We start from the raw sequence: 19965 nt of genomic DNA on the forward strand, positions 1-19965 counted from the left end.
TAGTTTTTAAAAAGTTTAGAGTTTTAAAAATATATATACAAGAAGTAAACATTATTCTAGGAGGCTAATTTGGAGGGAGTTTAATGAGTTAGTTGGAGTTATTTGGAATTTTATTGGTCTGAAAGAAAACTGTAAAGTGTGTATGTTAGAGGAAGTTTTTAAAAAGATGCATTAGAATGTTTTGATTTTAAAAATGTTTTTGAAGAGAAGTTTAGTGTTTTAAAATAGATGAAAAATATTTTTCCATTTAAGAATAGGGTGAATTTTGTTAATATAAATGATGATAGTTTAGAAAGATGTGAGTGCAAATAGAAATACATACTATTCCCATAGCAGGAAAGATAAAGCAGAAATGATTAGATTGTTTTATTCAAAGAGGATAATATATTTAATTATGTTTTTTATTTGGATATCACTTCTGGATTTTGGGCTTGTGATAAAAAAAAAGAAATTTTATTATTGCCGATTAGATAGATTTGTGTTATAGAAATGGCTGGTTATATACTAATGTGTAAAAGTAAAAAAATTGAGCTGTAATATTGTTATCTCGTACTGAGCTAAAAAGAGTCAGAAGTCAACACTTTTTTCTTTCGTTCCTTGTATCTCATATTTTCTCTTTCCTTCCCTTAATTTCCTATTTTTATTTTCCATTGTATTTTATACATTGATAAAACAATAAAAATCATGAGATAAAAAATACTCAAGTAAAATACTAGAAATTATAGCAGAACTTTTAAGAGACTTAATAGCCACTTCTCTCGAATGATATAACATGTCCTGCTTGAGTGGGAATTGGACTAGAATTAGATGACCTCCAAGTTCTCTTCCAATTCTGTTGTTGTGTTATACTGTTAACTCTTCTGCATGCTTTATATTTTAATTCATGAATGCATGCACTTTTATGGTAGTAGGCCACCAACAAATATGTGATGAGAAGCACCACAAAACCTGAAGATCAATTTGGCTTTGTCAAAATGACAAACAAACAGTTTGCCTTCCAACTGCTAAGAAAAGAAGAGTTTATGATATTAAGAATTATTGAGAGGCAATTAAAGGAGGCTAAGTTGTTCATGGTTCTTCAAAACAAGCCGTTCAATGATCTAAGTTAGGGCAATCTAGCATCATTTCCACTGCTTTTAATGGCATCAATTGTTGCTTCCTTTTAGATTCTCAGGCAAAGGTAAAATGAGCTTTCTTAAAAAAACATTTTTTAAAAATATTTAAATGCATACTGCAGTACACTTTCTATTGAAAGTTAACATTACCTGCATACTACAGCTAATTGCCTCTTTAAAAAAATAGGTGTGTTTGTGACCTTTAAAAATGTAATGGTTTCAAACAATCCATAATCCATCATTATCTCTTCAGTCTCCTTCTCTGTCATTGACCCATTGTTAGCTGTGAGTGGGGCATTCATGGCACAATACATCAACTTCTTATGCACCTGCCATGTTCTATCATGAATTATATTAATTCACGTAAAGCTAACAAAGATTAATTGCAGTAGTACAGCAGATTGGCACAGGAGGTTTTGCTGCTTGGCAATCTCAGAATGCAGGGATTCATTCAACCTTGCTTTTTTGTCTCTGTTTCATATTTCAACAGGTGTGTGCCCAATCATTGTGAGCATGGTGGGAAATGTACCCAAACATGGGATAGCTTCAGTTGCACCTGTGATGGAACTGGATACAGTGGAGCCACATGCCATAACTGTAAGTGGGCCTTCATGCTGCTACCCATAATTATCTTTGTTAAATGAATTAATGATATTGATAACAGATAAGAGTTTGTTTATGCTTGTTGTCAAAAATATTTTTTTTACAAATAATAATAATATTGATAACAGATAACAGATAATCAGAGTTGGAAGGGACCTTGTAGGCCATCTAGTTGAACCCCCTGTCCTAGCAGAAGACCCTACACTATTTCTGACAGATGGAAATCCAATCTCTTCTTGAAGGTTTCAAGTGATGGCGCTCCCACAACTTCCATGGGCAAGCTGTTCCATTGGTTGATTGTTCTCACTGTCAGAAAGTTTCTCCTCATTTCCAGATTAAATCTCTCCTTGTTCAGTTTCCATCCATTATTCCTTGTCTGGCCTACAGGTGCTTTACAAAATAGCTTGACCCTTCCTCTCTGTGGTAGCCCCTCCAATACTGGAACACTGCTATCATATCTTCCCTGGTCCTTCTCTTCACTAGGCTGGCCATACCCAGTTCCTGCAACCATTCATCATATGTTTTACCTCCAGTCCCCTAATCACCTTGGTTGCTGTTCTCTGTACTTTTTCTAGAGTCTCAACATCTTTTTATAATGTGGTGACCAAACCTGGATGCAGTACTCTAGGTGTGGTCTTACTAAGGCTTTATAGAGTGGTATTAGTACCTCACTTGATCTTGATTGAATCCCTTTTTAATGCAATTTAGGATTGCATTAGCTTTTTGGCTACTGCTTTTGCACACTGCTGGTCTGGTCTTCTATGATCGTACTTTTCAGAGTTTCCAAGATTCTTGAGTTGTTTTTCCCTTTAGGATTTTCATCCATGGAATCTTTCCCAAGTTGTCTCTCAGTTTATTAAAATCAGGTGTTTTAAAATCTAAGACTCTGGTGTCATTATGTTCTATTGCTTGCGTTTGTGTTAAGTTGAATTCTAGTTTTACATGGTTGCTCTTACCCAAGGTTCCTTCAGTTTCAATCCCCTCTTACTACTTCTTCTTTGTAAGAATTAAGTCCAGTATGGCTGTCCCTCTAGTTCCATCCTCTACCTTTTGGACAACAAAGTTGTCAGCTAGGTTGGTTAGGAAGCTATTTGATTTCTCACTTGGTGCAGAATTAGTTAGTGTGTTTCCTGCATATGTTTGTTGGTTGGTTGGCAAAAAGGTAATCTATTTTTTTCTGCTTGGTTGGGTGGCCTATAATATACATCTATGTCATTCTTTTTTTCTTTTATATTGACCTATATGGATTTTACAAGGTTTTCATCTTTGGTTTCATGCATTTCTGTAGCAATATAAAGTGGTCCTTTACATATAATGCAACTCCACCACCTCTTTTATGGGATCTGGGTAATTTTTCTAATATTTTCTTGGAATACAGCTGTTATCACTGGCATGAAAAAAAACAATTTTTTAATTTGAACAAAAATGTTTTCTGGAAAAAAATTTGAATTGCATAAACATCTGCAGAACTGGAAACTTTTTTTCTATTTCCCAAAGCTGAATCATGATTCAGAAATGAACCATGCATATTTTAAAAATAGCATTGGAACATTTTATTATGATTAATGCATTATTTCTATGAATTAGGCTTATTTTTTCTTCTGCTTCTTTGCACCATTTGCACATTTAATCGGTCAATGATTTTTTCTCAATTCTGACCTTGACTGCGTTGGTTTGAATAGCTATTTGTTAACCAGCCTAACTCAAGCCTACAGTTTCTGTTTATAACATTCCAGGTGTAAGTCATTGCCAGGTTAAATCCACTTCCTTCTTGATATTTTATAAATATTCATCTTGTAATGCTTTTACTTGTCAGCATTCTGTTCAAAATTATAACATTATTTCAACATTCATGTTTTGTGTCTTATATAGTTCTCATTTTTAAGTTTTATCAATACTTGTTCTTGGCTGTCTTGTACACAATTAGCCAATTCATGCTTTTATGCAAGCCATCATTCCTGAGTCTCATTGCCCACTTGTGACGGATGTCCAAGGACCTGACATGGTCCTTGTTGAATACAGAATTACAATTATGAATACAGAATGTAATGATGAATACAGAATTACAATTCTTTTTCTGTGCTCTACTATAGAAAATGGGTTCACATAGAACCCTGTGTGGCATGGGTTATCCTTTGGGTAGAATACACCACTGCCAGTGTAGCTCTCAATCTCATTAGAACATCACAAGTCCTTCCACCATGACAATTAAATAGCAGCATTTGGATAAACAGAATGTTACTCTACCCTCCTCCTTCTGAGCCTTTAAGCCTGACGAAACCTATCAGGCCATGTTATAAGTGTAAAATCCAGATTTCCCCCCCCAAAACGGATTATGAAATCTCCCAGGGAAAAAAAAGTCAGCATTTCATATTTCAATTCAATATAGCTACATTTTAATTCTAATACTATGGTACCTCAAATAAGATAAGGAAAGCCTTCAGAGCATGACCTCTAGAAATCTATTCTTTAGCATCAGTGACCACAGGATCTATGATTTTTTGAGTACTTACGTTACATCTATGTGTATGACTGCTTTTTCCTCAGATTGTGGCCTTTTGTATCTGTGGGTGTGCAGTCTACTGATGATATCTTGCATCAAATAAGTGGATGACCTTCCCCAATCATCTTATATAGATGTTAAATAACTTGGAGGAAAATAACAAGTTTTGTGAAATTTCACATTGGAGATCATCTTAAATAGATGTTAAATAACTTGGAGAAAAATAACAAGTTTTGTGAAATTTCACATTGGAGAATCCATAGGCTCAGTTGCTACTGAATGGAATCATCCAAGTTCTCATGAAGATTATTGACCAGGGTGTCTGATATAAGAGCCTCAGTGGCACAGTGGTTAGAGTGCAGTACTGCAAGCTACTTCTGCTGTAGCCAGCTGCCTGCAATTTGGCAGATCGAATCTTACCAGGCTCAAGATTGACTCAGCCTTCCATCCTTCTGAGGTGGGTAAAATGAGGACCCAGATTGTTGGGGGCAATATGCTGACTCTGTAACCCACTTAGAGAGGGCTGTAAAGTATTATATAGTGGTATACAATTCTAAGTGCTATTGCTATTACTATTATTTCTCTTGCCTGGGCCTGAATCCTACATGAAATGCATCTAGATGTCCAGACTTGGAAGGGATCTTGGATTCATAGAAATAATGCATTAATCATAATAAGTCCAACCCCCTGCTCAATCCAACCCCCTTCTAGTCCAACCCCCTGCTCAATCAGGAAACCCTATACATTCAGGCAAATGGCTGTCCATTCTTTTCTTAAAGCCCCCAGTGAAGGAACACCCACAACATCTGAAGGCAAGTTGTTCCACTGGTTAATTGTATTCACTGTCAGAAAATTTCTCCCTAGTTCCAGACTGCATCTGTCCTTGATTAGTTTCTATCCATTGCTTCTGGTCTTTCCTTCTGGTACTTTGGAAAACAGGCAGTTTAAGTAACAAAGCAGAAGTTCCATGTGAGCATATTGAAGCATTACTGTCTTTTATATTCTGAACTAGTTAAAACTTCCAAGTACATATATCGTGTATTGCATTAGCCAAGCCATGAGATGACAGAAGAGACTTCTGATCCAAAAAGGGATGTAAATGGCACATTATAATTCTGTGGCTACCTCACCTCATTCTGATTTCTTCTCCAATCATCCTAATCTTCTAGTCTGGCATGAAAGGCTGCTAAACAATTACATTGGATCTGATCCAATCATATCATCCACAAGGATAGTAAACACTAGACTGAATTAGCCCACTCCCTGATAGTCTCTTCTGCTGTTGATAAAATTTCCATCAACATAACACATTTGAGTGCTAAGGAAGAAGTCAGAGAAATCATGACAAATCCTAGTGATTTTTGTTGTTTTTTCTTCAGTAAATAAGGCTGATACCCATATTTGTAGATTACAAAAATATATAGATTAGGAAGGGAGGGATGGATGGATGGATGCATGCATGCATGGATGCATGCATGGATGCATGCATGGATGGATAGGTGGATGGACAGGCAGACGGACAGGCAGACAAACAGATAAACGATAGAGATAAATACATTCACATTGCAAATGTTAAATGTATTTAATTCATAAATTACAACTTTATATGATTGATCTTAACAAGAATTGCTTTTAGAAGATGAAATAAGATCATACAATGCATTTCTCAATTTTGTTCTAAATATGATTTGAACAAACATTTCAAGCTTTGTTTTTGAATGTGATTAAAAAAACAAATAAGACTAGAATGCATTGATTCATTCTTCTAATGTCAGCTCCATTTAGTGCCCTAGGAGCTTAATGAGCTTTGATAATTTTTTCTCCTAAATTGCATTTTTTTACTATTAAAAATGTTCTGGGTTGTTTTAATAATGCATTTATAACATCAAAAGTACTTTTAGGAAGAAAGAATTTGAGTCACATCTTCTTTTCATTACATATTATCATTAGTGTGGATAATAAGCTAATTGTTATACTTGGAAAAAATATTTCCAGATTTACTAATCAAGAAAACCCAAAATGTATAAATAATATAATATGTAATTTGCATGCTATGGGTACTTTGACTTCAGCAGATGCATTTGGTTAGTTTAACTACTGTGGTCCTACTCTTTTATATTTACTGAAACTATTATTTGAGAAAATAGAAACTTTGTGATGAATTTTAAATCTTCACTAAATAAAATTATGTAGATTATCTTTCTCTAGAACAGGGGTCGCCAACCTTTTGGACCTCAGGGACCACCAAACTCATAAATTTAGATCCCAGGGACCACTAACCAGTTCTGTGGGTGTGGTCTAATTTGTGGGTGTGGCTTGGTGGTCATGTGACTGGCTGGGCATGGCTTGTATGTAAATATTATAAATATTTATATAAATATTGAAATTTTTATAAAAAAAGAGCAACTTTTACCCGATATCAGGCGAAGCAGGTAGATTGAGTTGCTCACAGAATCACAGATTCATTCAGAGATCCATCTATCTGCCATTGGCTAGCTCAGTCTGTCACATAAAATTTGTTTGCAAGCAAACTCACAAAATTAATCCACACCACACCATGCATGTAAATATTGATTTTTTTATAAAAAAAGAGCAACTTTTACCCAAAATCAGGCAAAGCAGGCAGATTGAGTTGCTCACAGAATCATTCAATGATCTATTTATCTGCCATCGGCTAGCTCAGTCTCTCAAATTTGCTTGCCGTGAGTTTGCATTGAATTTGGTTGCAAGCAAACCTTCAGTCCTAAGGGAGGTTCAGCTGTGCTGAACCAAGGATCTAAAGACTAGCTAGAAATCCAACCATTTCCTGCTTCCTAGCTAATCTAAATCTCCCGGCACAGCAGAACAGATGATGGTCGGAAAAAGGAAAAATAGCAATTTAGCAGGCAAGTTTACTGGGTAAGGAGTGAGTTGGCAGGGAGGGTTCCCGCGGGCCATGTGGGTGGCGCAGCCTTGTGTTTCTGCGCAGCCTGGATTAATTGCTTTGGGGGGTGCTCTGGAGGTGAGATTTCTCTGCGGCCCACCAAAATTTTCTCACGGCCCACCAGTGGGCCGCAGCCCACCAGTTGGTGACCGCTGCTCTAGAGTGACACTTTGCATAAAGGTTCATATGAGCTAAGGGGAAAATTTTTTCAAAGTAACAATAGAAAGGGTGGGTTGGTTCCCTCAATTGATATTCGGAAGCTATTTTGTTTTTGCTTTTTCTTAAATGAATAGATTCCATAGCCTGAAAAAATGTGCACCCCATATTCTAATATGCTGCAATCCAAGTACATTTGAAAGAGGACATCAGTCTCTACAATTCAAATACAGTAGGAAAGCTATCAATGAGCAAGGAAAAAAGTTAGGCATATTATAAAAGAAATGAAGATTTCTACTTCCTAACCACAGGAAAAGAAATAGTGTCTTTGGAAAATTGTTATTTGACAATACCTGGACAAAGAACATAAGAATGAGAAAAATATAAGTATCCAGAGCATAAGAATGAGAAAAATAATATTCCCATATTTGAGTTTGATTTTCATAGCAATAGTTTCATTTAAAAAATCATCCACACGATATTGTATTTAATCAAGATGTCTATTTTGCTTATATGTTTACTCAGATCTTACTTTACCCTTTTATTTATTTGTGATCTTTTTTCCTATTAACACTAGAAGCAAGATTAGCAGATTAGATAACTTTAGACAATTCTCCCTCTGTGTTTAAATCCTCTGATATCCACACTCAGGGCTCACTTTTAATTCGTCTCTCATTGTATCATCTGTCCTGCCTATGCTGAGCTATGATAAGTCTAAATGCTGCCTCACTCTAGCAATGCCAGAAGTGTGGATGGAAAGTTGTGAAAGAAAGCAGGAGGACCTGCTTTGTTTCCCCCTTGATTACTGGATTTAAAGTAAAGTGTGCAACCTTAATATCCTATGGATAAGCCAATCTCTCTGTCTATAGCAGCTATTTCCAACAAGCAGGCTTACTGTACCTCAGAATATCTCTGATGCCATTTTTTAGAAAATTAACAATGTAATTGTTAATCTAATTCATTTTAAGGATTGTGTATTATTGAGGTGAGTCTATGACATCTTGGAGTGGTCATCTTGCCACAACCATGTCGCCTCAGCCACCTTGGTGCCGCCATCTCAGTATGGTGCCATCTAGGTGTGGAACAAATTGCCGTGAGAAACTTGACATGCCATCTCCCTTCATAAGAGGCAGATATTGACCACAGTTTCACAATGGGCTTTGTTATGTCCCCGGGACTAACACAAGTTCTCCATCAGGTCCGTCCATCTGGTGGGGGCGTTTGCAACCCCCATTGGCTGGCTCCCTTCGACAGCCGCTATAAAAGCCGGCTGCTAGGTCGAGCCAGCCACTGTTCGCTAGCTAGTCTGCTGTTAGCTGCAGACGCGACAGCCCCCTTTATTCCCCTTGAATAAAGCGTGTTACAGAATGCTCTGGTGTGGCCTCCCCTTTCTTCGGAACTTAACATTGGCGACGAGGATGGGATCTGGCCAACCAGCAGCAACTAACAAGAGCTGAATTCACACACCAAACACTGAACCGTAGCCGCGTCGCTGAGAGCTCGGTCAGTTGTGAATGCGGAAGTGAAAGCAGAGCGTGTAGCCGCTCGTTAAAATAAGCTACGTGAAAGTAGAGCACTGACAACCTCAGCCGCCCAGCATTGAGCAAGAATCCAACCGTCACAGTTCGGATTCTGCTGTTAGCGAAGTTCCGGCGCGGCGCTCGCAGCCGCCAAAATACAATTAGGCGCGCATTTTGAATAGCTGTCAGCACGGGGCTACAGCCATAGCCGCCTACGCCCTTGTAAGGGCGCGATTTTCAAACTGAAGTCAGTTACGGCTATACAGCCATAGCCACATAGAGCGTGTAACCCAGAGAGATCCTATAGAGCTGAAGCAGCACTGCGTACTGCAGCTGCCACACTTATCAGGGCCATTGCATTCCCAGTGAGAGTGGTCAGTCTACAACAGACTGAACTGCAACATGAATTCAAATCCAGCATTTCCAGCATTCAAGCCAGATGAAGACAAGTGGGACTCGTACAGGAACCGTTTCAATCACTACATTGATGCCATCGGTCTGGCCGATGCTACAGAGAACAGAAAAAAGTCGTACTTCCTGAGTTACTGCGGGGCCGCAGTATTCGATACCGCCACAGCGCTATTCGCCCCCAGAGAGTTGAAGAACATTCCTTGGTCCGAGCTGTTGGAGACACTCTCCAATCATTACTCCCCAAAACCATCACAGATAGCGAGACGCTTCGCCTTTCGTATGAGGAAGCAAGCAGATGGGGAATCTGTCAATCAATATATGGCCGCTTTGAGAACCGCAGCACTCCACTGCGAATTCAGAAATTACCTAGACGATATGCTCCTGGATCAACTCGTCTGTGGAGTCAGAGATATAAAATTACAGAGGCGTTTGCTGGCCAGGAAAGACCTCAACCTCACTCAAGCAATCGAAGAAGCTTTGGCAGCAGAACTAGCAACTCAATCGGCCGCTGAAATTCAAGGTAGCGCAACCAAAGCCAACCGGTCACTGTCCACTCCGAGGAAGTGGTAAGCGAAGAAGACTCCATCGAGCACTCAGAGGTCCATCGCCTCAAACCTTTCAAACAACCTCAGGTAGGAGCTAGACAAAAAAGCAGCAGCACACCTAAACACAACCTGTTATGCCTCTCCTGCGGGGGTCCCATGCAAGAACAACTTGCAGGTTTAGGAACGCCACCTGCAACAATTGCAACAAGAAGGGCCACATCGCCAGGGCCTGCCAGGCAACACACACAGCGCCACAAAGGTCATCATCCTTTTACTCTCCTTCAGAGCCACCCAGGCAAGTAGAAAATTGTTATACGTGTTACCAGGCTAACCATACCTTTTTGACCCCTAATAAAATCACACTTTCTATCCATCTAGAAGGTAAACCCTGCCTTATGGAAGTCGACACCGGGTCAGCACTCTCGATCATCTCGTGGAGCACGCTCAAGAAAATACGACCTACCCTGTCCAGGAAGCAGCTCCAGAGAAGTCGCCTCACCTTGAGGGATTATCAAGGGAAGAATATTCCAGTACTCGGAACAGGCAAGTTCCTTGTTAGATTCAAATCCTTTAAAGGCCATCTGCCTTTAGTGGTGGTGGATGGTGCCCTCCCTAGCCTTTTGGGGTTGGATTGGTTCCCCTATCTCGGCCTTAGCTTAACGGGAGTACATGCTGTCTCACCTTCCGATATCGACACCCTATTTTCAGATTATGCTGATGTATTCAGCAATGAATTGGGCTGCTACACCGGTACGCCCATCTCTTTTTCAGTGGACCCGCAAGCTGTCCCCATCCGCTTGAAACCACGGAGAGTACCATTTGCTCTGCGTTCTAAGCTGGATGCTGAACTAGATAAATTGCTTAAGCAAGGGGTGATCGAGCCCACAGATTTTGCTAAATGGGAGACTCCAATTGTCACACCCCTAAAAAAAGATGGCAGTATAAGAATGTATTCTGACTACAAGACCACAATCAACCGCTATCTACAGACTAGCGCATATCCAGTCCCAGTAATCCAACACTTACTACACACATTTGAACCGGGAACCATATTCGCCAAATTGGATATGTCACAGGCGTACCAGCAATTTCCTGTGGATAACCAAACGGCCAAATTGCAAACAATTGTCACCCACAGAGGGGCATTTCGATGCAAGCGCCTCCAATTTGGCGTTAGCGTCGCCCCAGGTATTTTCCAGTCATTAATGGAACGGATACTGCAAGGCCTCCCTGGCGTAGTTCCGTACTTTGATGACATCTTGGTTTCAGCCAGGGACAGACCCCAACTTTTCCTCAGAGTCAGAGCGGTATTGGATAGGTTTAGGCAGCATGGCCTCAAACTAAAAAGGGGAAAATGCGCCATCGCCACTAAGCAGGTGGACTTTCTTGGGTATAAAATAGACGCCTCAGGCATCCATCCAGTGGAGTCCAAGGTCAAAGCCATTCATGAGACACCCACTCCTTCTTCCAAATCAGAATTCCTGGGTCTGCTATATTTTTATGCGTCGTTCCTACCCCACAAGGCGTCAGTAGCCGAACCGTTGCATAGACTCCTAGACAAAAACACTCCATGGCATTGGGGACCCAAGGAGGAACATGCCTTTAAGGCAGTCAAAACGCTAATCACTTCAGACGCTGTCCTAATTCAATTCGACCAGCGCCTCCCACTAGTTTTAGCTGCAGATGCCTCACCTTTTGGAATTGGGGCTGTTTGAAGCCACAGACTCCCCAACGGCACCGAAGCTCCAATCGCATTCTTTTCTCGAACCCTGTCAACAACCGAGCGTAACTATAGTCAAATCGACAAAGAGGCCCTAGCCGCCGTTGCCGCGGTCAAAAAATTCCATGAATTTCTTTTTGGACACAATTTTGAACTTGTCACAGATCACAAACCTCTGTTGGGACTCCTCTCTGGAGAAAAACAAACACCGCAAGTCTTATCTCCCAGGATGACTAGGTGGACCTTATTCCTGGCGGCTTACTCATACAAACTGGTTCACCGCCCAGGAAAAAACCTTAGCCACGCAGATGCTCTCAGCCGCTGCCCATTGCCAGCACGCGTGGAGGACCCGGCCCCGGTCCATGCAATTTTCGATGCCAGTGAGTTTAACATCCCAGTCACCGCTGGTGACATAGCTCTCCAGTCCAAGAAAGACAAACTTATCGCCCAGGTCCTGGACTGGGTACGGAGGGGGTGGCCGGGCAGTAATCTGTCAACTGATTTCTCACCGTTTAAAACCTGCCAGCAGGAACTTTCCAGTTTACAGGGCTGCCTACTTTGGGGGACCAGAGTGGTCATTCCAAACCGCTGCGTACGCCTGTCCTGAAAGCGTTACATGAGGGGCACCCCAGCATCGTCTGGATGAAAGCATTGGCTCGGAGTTATGTATGGTGGCCCAGCATGGACGACGAAATCGCGAAATGGGTAAGCTAATGCCGCCCCTGCCAAGAATCCAGGCCAGCACCACCGATTGCTACCCCAACCAAATGGGAGAGTGCCAACGCACCGTGGTCACGATTGCACATTGACCTGGCAGGTCCCTTCCACGGCAAGACTTTCTTAGTGGTCGTGGATTCATTCTCCAAATGGATAGATGTGGCCCTCCTACTCACTACTACCACCCGAGCAGTTGCCCAGGCTCTGACCCGCTTATTTGTTACACATGGTCTACCTGACACCATAGTCTCAGATAATGGCCCCCAATTTGCCTCAACAGAATTCAGCCGGTATGTCACCAACCTGGGCATCCGGCATATCCTAACGGCTCCCTTTCACCCTGCCAGCAATGGGTTGGCAGAGAGAGCCGTTAGGACAGCGAAAGAAGCATTGGCAAGATTCACTCAAGATGACTGGCACTCTAGGCTCTCTCGTTTTCTTTTAAACCAACACTCGACCCCTTGTACGGTCACAAACAAATCCCCCGCCGAGTTATTGATGGGCAGATGCTTAAGAACAGTATTAGATAGACTGCACCCCCACTACTGCCCTGACACACCGATTGGTTCTAACAGTAGAGTCAGGAGTTTTATGTTACAGGACCAAGTGTTCGCCAGAAACTACGCAGGCGATCCACTGTGGGTGCCCGGAAAGATCGTGGCCATCACCGGCCCAAGATCATACCGCGTCCAGCTAGAGGATGGTCGTATATGGCGGAGGCATCTGGACCAGATAAGAAGTCGCCAGAGCGAACATGCCAATGCCGATCCAACCGCCGCACCCGAATTCCAGCTGCGACCTCCAGAGTGACCAGTCATCACCAGCCAAGCCAAGAGAACGGACGGTAGACCGGGACCGTCCTACAGAGGCGTCAGTCGTTCCCACCAGCGACACCCCCGGGTTGCGGGACAATGACAATTTAACAATCCAACCCGGGGGCTGTGACTTTTCCCATACGCCAGACCAGGCCCCAGTTCGATCCGAGGGTCCAGCAGAGCCAGTTCCGGACTCCCAGAACTCCATGCCACCTTGTGTCTCGCCAGAACTGCGCCGGTCTGGACGCTCGCACAAACCACCCGATTATTTAAAGGACTACTCGTGTTCGTATCTGGGGGGAAGGAGTGTTATGTCCCCGGGACTAACACAAGTTCTCCATCAGGTCCGTCCATCCGGTGGGGGCGTTTGCAACCCCCATTGGCTGGCTCCCTTCGACAGCCGGCTATAAAAGCCGGCTGCTAGGTCGAGCCAGCCGCTGTTCGCTAGCTAGTCTGCTGTTAGCTGCAGACACGACAGCCCCCCTTTATTCCCCTTGAATAAAGCGTGTTACAGAATGCTCTGGTGTGGCCTCCCCTTTCTTCGGAACTTAACAGGCTTCATCTCTGAATTCAGGTCTGGCTTCCCATGGGTGCAGCTAGTCAGTTGGATCAGAGCACATCAACTCTGTGCAGCTTTCTGCAGTGTTATTGCTGCCCATGCCCACATCCTACCTGTTGCCTACCCACAAGAGACCTTCTACCTGAGCCATATTTGGCCATTCCCTTTTCCCCATGGGTGTGTGTGTGTGCTAGAAACCAGATTGAAGAAGCCTTAAGAGAAGGGAGATGAACCCTCCCCATAAAAGGCAGACTAAGCAGAAGTCATTGACAGTCTTAAGACAACTGTCACAGTCCCTGTTTGCCCTTCTCATATGCCGGAGCTGTCAGGACCCAGCACAGCATGCTGAAGAAGAAATCCACATGGATGCATCCCTCCCACAATGGTCTGTGGGGCGGAGGAATGGCTGAACACAGCCTGGGCAGAAGGTCTCCCTGGCAGGCAGATATGGAGACCTGGATGCAGAGACACAGCCTATTGTGACACTGCTATTTTTCCTGAGTTGAGATGGCCATGTCAAGATGGTAGCACCAAGATGTCAATATGTCCCATTCCATACTGAAGCTATGTAACTACCAGATCATTTGAATTACCTTCCAAAATACAGACAATGTTTACAATATTTTAAATATAATTAATTAATAGCCATTCTATAATATTTATGCCCTTCTTACTGCCTGTTTCTAACAGTACTTCCACTGTAGGCTTGGGTGGGTTAATCAGATTGGTTACTATTTATTAATAATCATTGAACACAAAAATCCGATTTACATGAATTAGTCATTATTTTATTAGCAATTATTTATCAAATTTATATAGTTCTCATCTCACAATGTAAGATGACACTTTATCAAACTAATTATACAGATTTTCTCAAATAATACTATTAGCAGTCAAAAAACAACAGAGAGTTAATGCTCTGATTATTGAGTTTTTCAATAATGAAATTTAAAACAAAGCAGGAAAAGTCTTTTTCAACTGAAATCAGATGAGTTAACACAGGGGTCCCAGAGAATTATAAAATTTGAGATTTATTTTATCAATGGTTAGAAAAGAGAATAGGGAAATAGGATATAATATAATATAAATACAACGATAGAGTAAAGATAAGACAATGTAATATGTTATAATGAACTATAATGGAGTGAATATTATGAATTGAGATATCTTAGAAACTGAAATTTGCTCGAAAAGGATGATATAGTTTATAAATAAAGTCCAATAAGTAATTAATAACAATATAATATATGCATATTCATGTAAAATAAATTTTAATAATGTAGTTAGAAGAGAAGGTCTGGTGATATTGTGCAAAGAAGGTTTATACCAACCAACACACTGTACAATGGAAAGAAGGTTTTATGTTTTGTGTTTATGTTTATGTTTGTTGTTAAAAAAAATACAAAAAAACAAAACACAAAACACAGAGGTCCCCAGCTCCTGGGCCTCAGACAACTGCCAGACTGCAACCTGTTTGGAACCAATCCACGCAAGCAGTGGACGAGTGCATGTGTGTGCATGAAACTCCCCTCCTGCAAGTGGCAGCAACTTGCACTTACGTGTGAAGCTTCTCTTGTGTGTGTGATGGTTACTTGCAATCACATGCAAAGCTCTCTTTGCACAAGTGGTGGGTGTGTGCACTTGCTGCTCATGAGAAGGGAGCTCACATATATATGCCTGCCATTCACAGAAAGTATCCCATTTCCCCAATCCCTTGCTGGGCCTCCAAGCCAGAAAGCCAACCATTGAGTTCACAAATGTATATCTGCTGCTTTCTGTGATTTCTATGAAAATTGGAACCCTTGGATTCTAACTAAATAATAGTTCACAATCAGTCTATAGAGAATATAAAACTAGACTTAGATCCATTAAGGACCACTCATTGAATATGGTTAGTCAGCCAGTTGTGAGTCCATCTAGTGGTGGTGCTATCTATTCCACTTTTTTCTAGCTTACTAAGAAGTAGGTTGTGGTCTACTTTGTCGAATGCCTTGCTGAAATCTAAATATATTGTGTTCACAGTATTTTGCTGGTCTACTAATTTAGTCACCATGTTGAAGAATGAAATAAGATTGGTTTGGCATGATCTGTTCTTAACAAACCCGTGCTGACTGCAAGGTATTACTTTACTTGTTTCTAGATGTTGGCAGATCTGTTTTTTTATTATCTTTTCCAGTATCTTCTCTATTGATGTTAGGCTGATTGGTCTATAGTTTCCTGGATCTGTTTTTTTTTCCTTTTTTGAAGATGGGAACCACATCAGCTCTTTTCCAGTTCTCTGGTAGTTCTCTGCGCTCCAGGTTTTTTGAAAGATACGGTGCAGTGGTTCTGAGATTACCTCTGCCAGCTCCTTTAAAACTCTGGCATGTAATCCATCAGGCCCCGGTGATTTGTTTTCATCAAGATCAGAAAGGTGTTCTCTTACTATTTTTTGCTTATTTTAACTTTGATTTCTGGTCTGTCTTTTACAGTTATGTTTTTGGTGGGTTGAGCTATAGTTTCTTTTTGCGTGAAGACCAATGCAAAGAATGAGTTAAGCAGTTCTGTTTTCTCTCTGTTGCTTGTTACATCCTTGCCATCTTTTCTCTTTAGTGGACCTACCGTTTCCTTTATATTTTTCTTGTTGTTTATATGTTGGAAGAAACTTTTTTTTATTATCTTTGACTTTAGTTGCAAGTCTTTGCTATCCTGACTTCATCTTTGCAGATTCTGGCTACCTGCTGATATTCTGCCTTAGTTGTATGTCCTTCTTTCCATTTTTTGTATTTGTCCTTTTTTTCCTTTCAATTTGCCAGAGAGATCTTTGTGCAGCCATGGTGGTTTCATCTTGGATTTCTTGTTTTTCTTTTTCAGTGGTATTGTGCTGGTCCAGGCTTCTAAAATCATACTTTTCAGAGTTTCCCAAGATTCTTGAGTTGTTTTAGGATTTTCATCCATGGAATCTTTTCCAAGTTCTCTCTGAGTTTATTAAAATCAGCTCTTTTAAAATCCAAGATTCTGGTGTCTGTGTGTTTGGGTGTGTTGAATTCTAGTATAATATGGTCACTTTCACCCAAGGTTCCTGCAGTTTCAACTCCTTCTGCCACTTCTTCTGTTTGTAAGAATTAAGTCCAGTATGGCTGTCCCCCTAGTTTCACCCTCTACCTTTTGGACAACAAAGTTGTCAGCTAGGTTGGTTAGAAATCTATTTGATTTCTCACTTGGTGCAGAATTAGTTTTCCAATTGATATCAGGATAATTGAAGTCCCCCATGACTACTGTAGTGTGTGTTAGTCAGTTGGCAAAAAGGTATTCTATTTTTTCTGCTTGGTTGGGTGGCCTATAATATACATCTATGTCATTCTTTTTTTTCTTTTATATTGACCCATATGGATTTTACAAGGTTTTCATCTTTGGTTTCATGCATTTCTATAGCAATATAAAGTAGTCCTTTACATACAATGCAACTCCACCACCTCTTTTATCAGGTTTGGGTATTTTTTCTAATGTTTTCTTGTAATACAGCTGTTATCACTGGCATGGGTGGCCTATAATATACACCTATGGCTATGTCATTCTTTTTTTCTTTTATATTGGCCCATATGCATTCTAGGAGGTTTTCATGTTTGGTTTCATGTATTTCTGTAGCAATATAAAGTGGCCCTTTATATACAGTGCAACTCCATCTCCTCTTTTATGGGGTCTCTCTTTTTTTGAATAGTTTGTATCCTTCTACCAGTATGTTCCAATTATGGGTTTCATCCCACCAACTTTCTGTTATTCCAACTATATCATATCTACCTTCATGTATTCGTAGTTTGAGTTCACCCTGTTTGTTCCCCAGACTTTGTGCATTTGTATATAGGCACTTGAGATCTTTATGTCTAATGCTGTATTTACTGTCTATATAACCTGTGTTGTGCCTGTCTGTCCCTACTTTCTTGCCACCTGTTTGATTAATGCTCATGGTATGACACTCACTATTAAATGCTTGGTTTTTGGTTGGCATCAAGGTTCATAATCTTACCTGCACAAACATCTATTTTGCATGCACTGGTATCCTTATTAATTTTAGGTTGCTGGGGACAGAAATGTTCTATATCTATTAATTATCTGTCCCCACTGTTCAGTTTAAATGTTTATCCAGGAAATCTGTGAATTTAATGCCAAGTAACTCAATCCCTTTCTTTGGTGGATGGAAACCATCTTTTTTGCACAGTTTTTTATTGCACCAGCTGCAGACAACATGACTAATAAAACCAAAGCCTTACCTTTTGCATCACTCCTTTAGCCACACATTAAACTCTGCTACATGCTGGCCTTTCCCTTTTTTTCCTTGTATACTGGTAGAACCTCTGAAAAGATAAGCCTACAGCCCATAGTTCATGCCCCAAGCTCTGGAAGTCTTTCTGAACAGAAAGTATATCCTTCTGGGACAGATCAGTTGGGCTTGTCATGGGGTCCTAAGGTTACTGACTCATCTGCATCCACTCACCTCTGGATAGAAGGCTGAATCAATCTTGAGAGGTGAGGATTAAACTCCTGGCAGTGGACAGAGTTTGCCTGCAATACTGCATTCTAACCATTGCACCACCACAGCTCATCTGTTGCTCATCAGTTCTGAGTAAATAAACCAAAGTCCTGATTTAATAGAGATTAGCTTTCTAGATATGAAAAAAAAGAAACAATGATCATATTAAAATTATGTTCATACTCTATAAGATTAGAAAGGCAGAATTAGCATGCTTGGAAGTACTGGTGAAAAACATAGTGATATTAATAAATTAAGATAATCTATAATTCAGTAAATTAAATAGATTTAAACAAATCTCTATTTATCAACTGGTGGAGAATTGCTGCTTTGTGCCACATTTGTCTTCCAAAGCGTATGTTTCATGGAGTGTAAAGAGCTAGAAATGAGAATTCATACAATCTGCTGCCAAAAGAAATGCACAATAGACAATTGTGCTTCCTATCAAGGATAACGATAGGAAAAGTACTAATTGCTTCATTTGGACCTAAAAAGAAATTAAAAGTATTTTTTTCTAAATTATGCAATTATTATTGTTATTAACCATTTTGTGTATCCATAGCCAATGCATATTTCAGAGTGAATTTAACAACTTGAATATGGAGTTGGAAATACAGTTCGTTTAGCATTGAGACTGGACAGTGTTAAAATATGGATTTTATTGTGTTCAAACCACAAAAAAAAGACACCTACAAATTTTATTATTTTGTGCCATGCAAAACAAAAAATTAGGCTACAAATATACCATTGAAAGCTTTTATTGAACTTTGTTTCCTGAAGTTACCTGGGAGCAATTGGATGAGAGAGCTTGCCTTGAAATGTAAGTCATCAACAGGAGAAAGGTAGAGATGTATTTTCTGTGATAATCTAAAGTTTTGCTAAAAGAAAATTGTATAACTTTATCCAAATGTCTGAGTAAGGAGTAAGAAAAATGCCCCTAGGTCAGGTTTTCAAGAGAGGGAATAAAGAACAAGCTTCTAGTGGCTGCTCTTATATTGCCCCCAATCCTCTCAGTGCTGCCATGGCTTGATTAGGATGCAGTCTTCTCTTGTCAAGGAGTCATGCTGATTGCCTTTGCTTAGCCCTTTATAACTGTCATTGTGTTCTTGGATTCAGCACCCTACCCCTACCCTAATTGGTTTTCACTCTTTATCTCCTGGAGTGGCAGTAGTTATCTAAATGTTTGCTGGGTGTTCATACTGATTATCTGTTCTACCTCTTCAACCTCTGATTTAGAAGATACAGAGAAAACCACAATAGTTATTCATTGCATATGTGATGTCTTGACCCACACACATCGTACAATAGTAGATATTGGATTTCCAGGCTCAGAATCAAAATGCCAGTCTTGACTGTTTGATTACATTATGTTCAGAAGCAGTATACAGGTAGAAAGATTTTGAATGCTTCTCCATAAGGAATAGTGGGAAATCAAAATAACTCATTTATTTATATCTATTAATTTATTTAATTTATTTATCAAATTTCTATATTTCTCATCACACTTGCATGACTACACACACACACAAACACACACACACACACACACACACGAACCCTAAAAAAAGTTTGAGGCTCTTGTCATACTTTCAGATCTAATTTCTTCAACACTAATGCTTAGGAAAATGTTTGTGTCTCAGACAATATTTGGAGATTGGATATGTTGTTTAAATAAAAAAAATTGCTTTGAAAGGAATTAAATGAAATGCTTTAAGACTTTTCAAAAATGGTATGTCTATTAAATTTTCCTATAAAAAATTGACTTTGTCATACATAGAATGGACCCATTTAATCAATGGATTTAACACTGATGTTGACCCCAGTTCAGGTCTGAGCTTGGTGCCAAAACCGATAACGAACAGCAGACA

At 40.2% G+C, this 19965-nt stretch overlaps 1 protein-coding gene across 1 annotated transcript in view; it reads left to right on the forward strand.

The window, feature by feature from the left end:
• Positions 1 to 19965, forward strand: part of CNTNAP2 (contactin associated protein 2) — an 850526-nt gene that overhangs the window by 481164 nt on the left and 349397 nt on the right. The window contains exon 11 of the mRNA XM_087917173.1: positions 1606 to 1712. Within this exon, the coding sequence (XP_087773299.1) occupies positions 1606 to 1712 (107 nt within the window). The remainder of the gene's footprint in view (positions 1 to 1605; positions 1713 to 19965) is intronic.

The sequence above is a fragment of the Pseudonaja textilis genome, chromosome Z, assembly GCF_049901715.1.
Source record: "Pseudonaja textilis isolate UNSWEBS1 chromosome Z, rPseTex1.2, whole genome shotgun sequence".
In the NCBI taxonomy this organism is placed as follows: domain Eukaryota; kingdom Metazoa; phylum Chordata; class Lepidosauria; order Squamata; family Elapidae; genus Pseudonaja; species Pseudonaja textilis.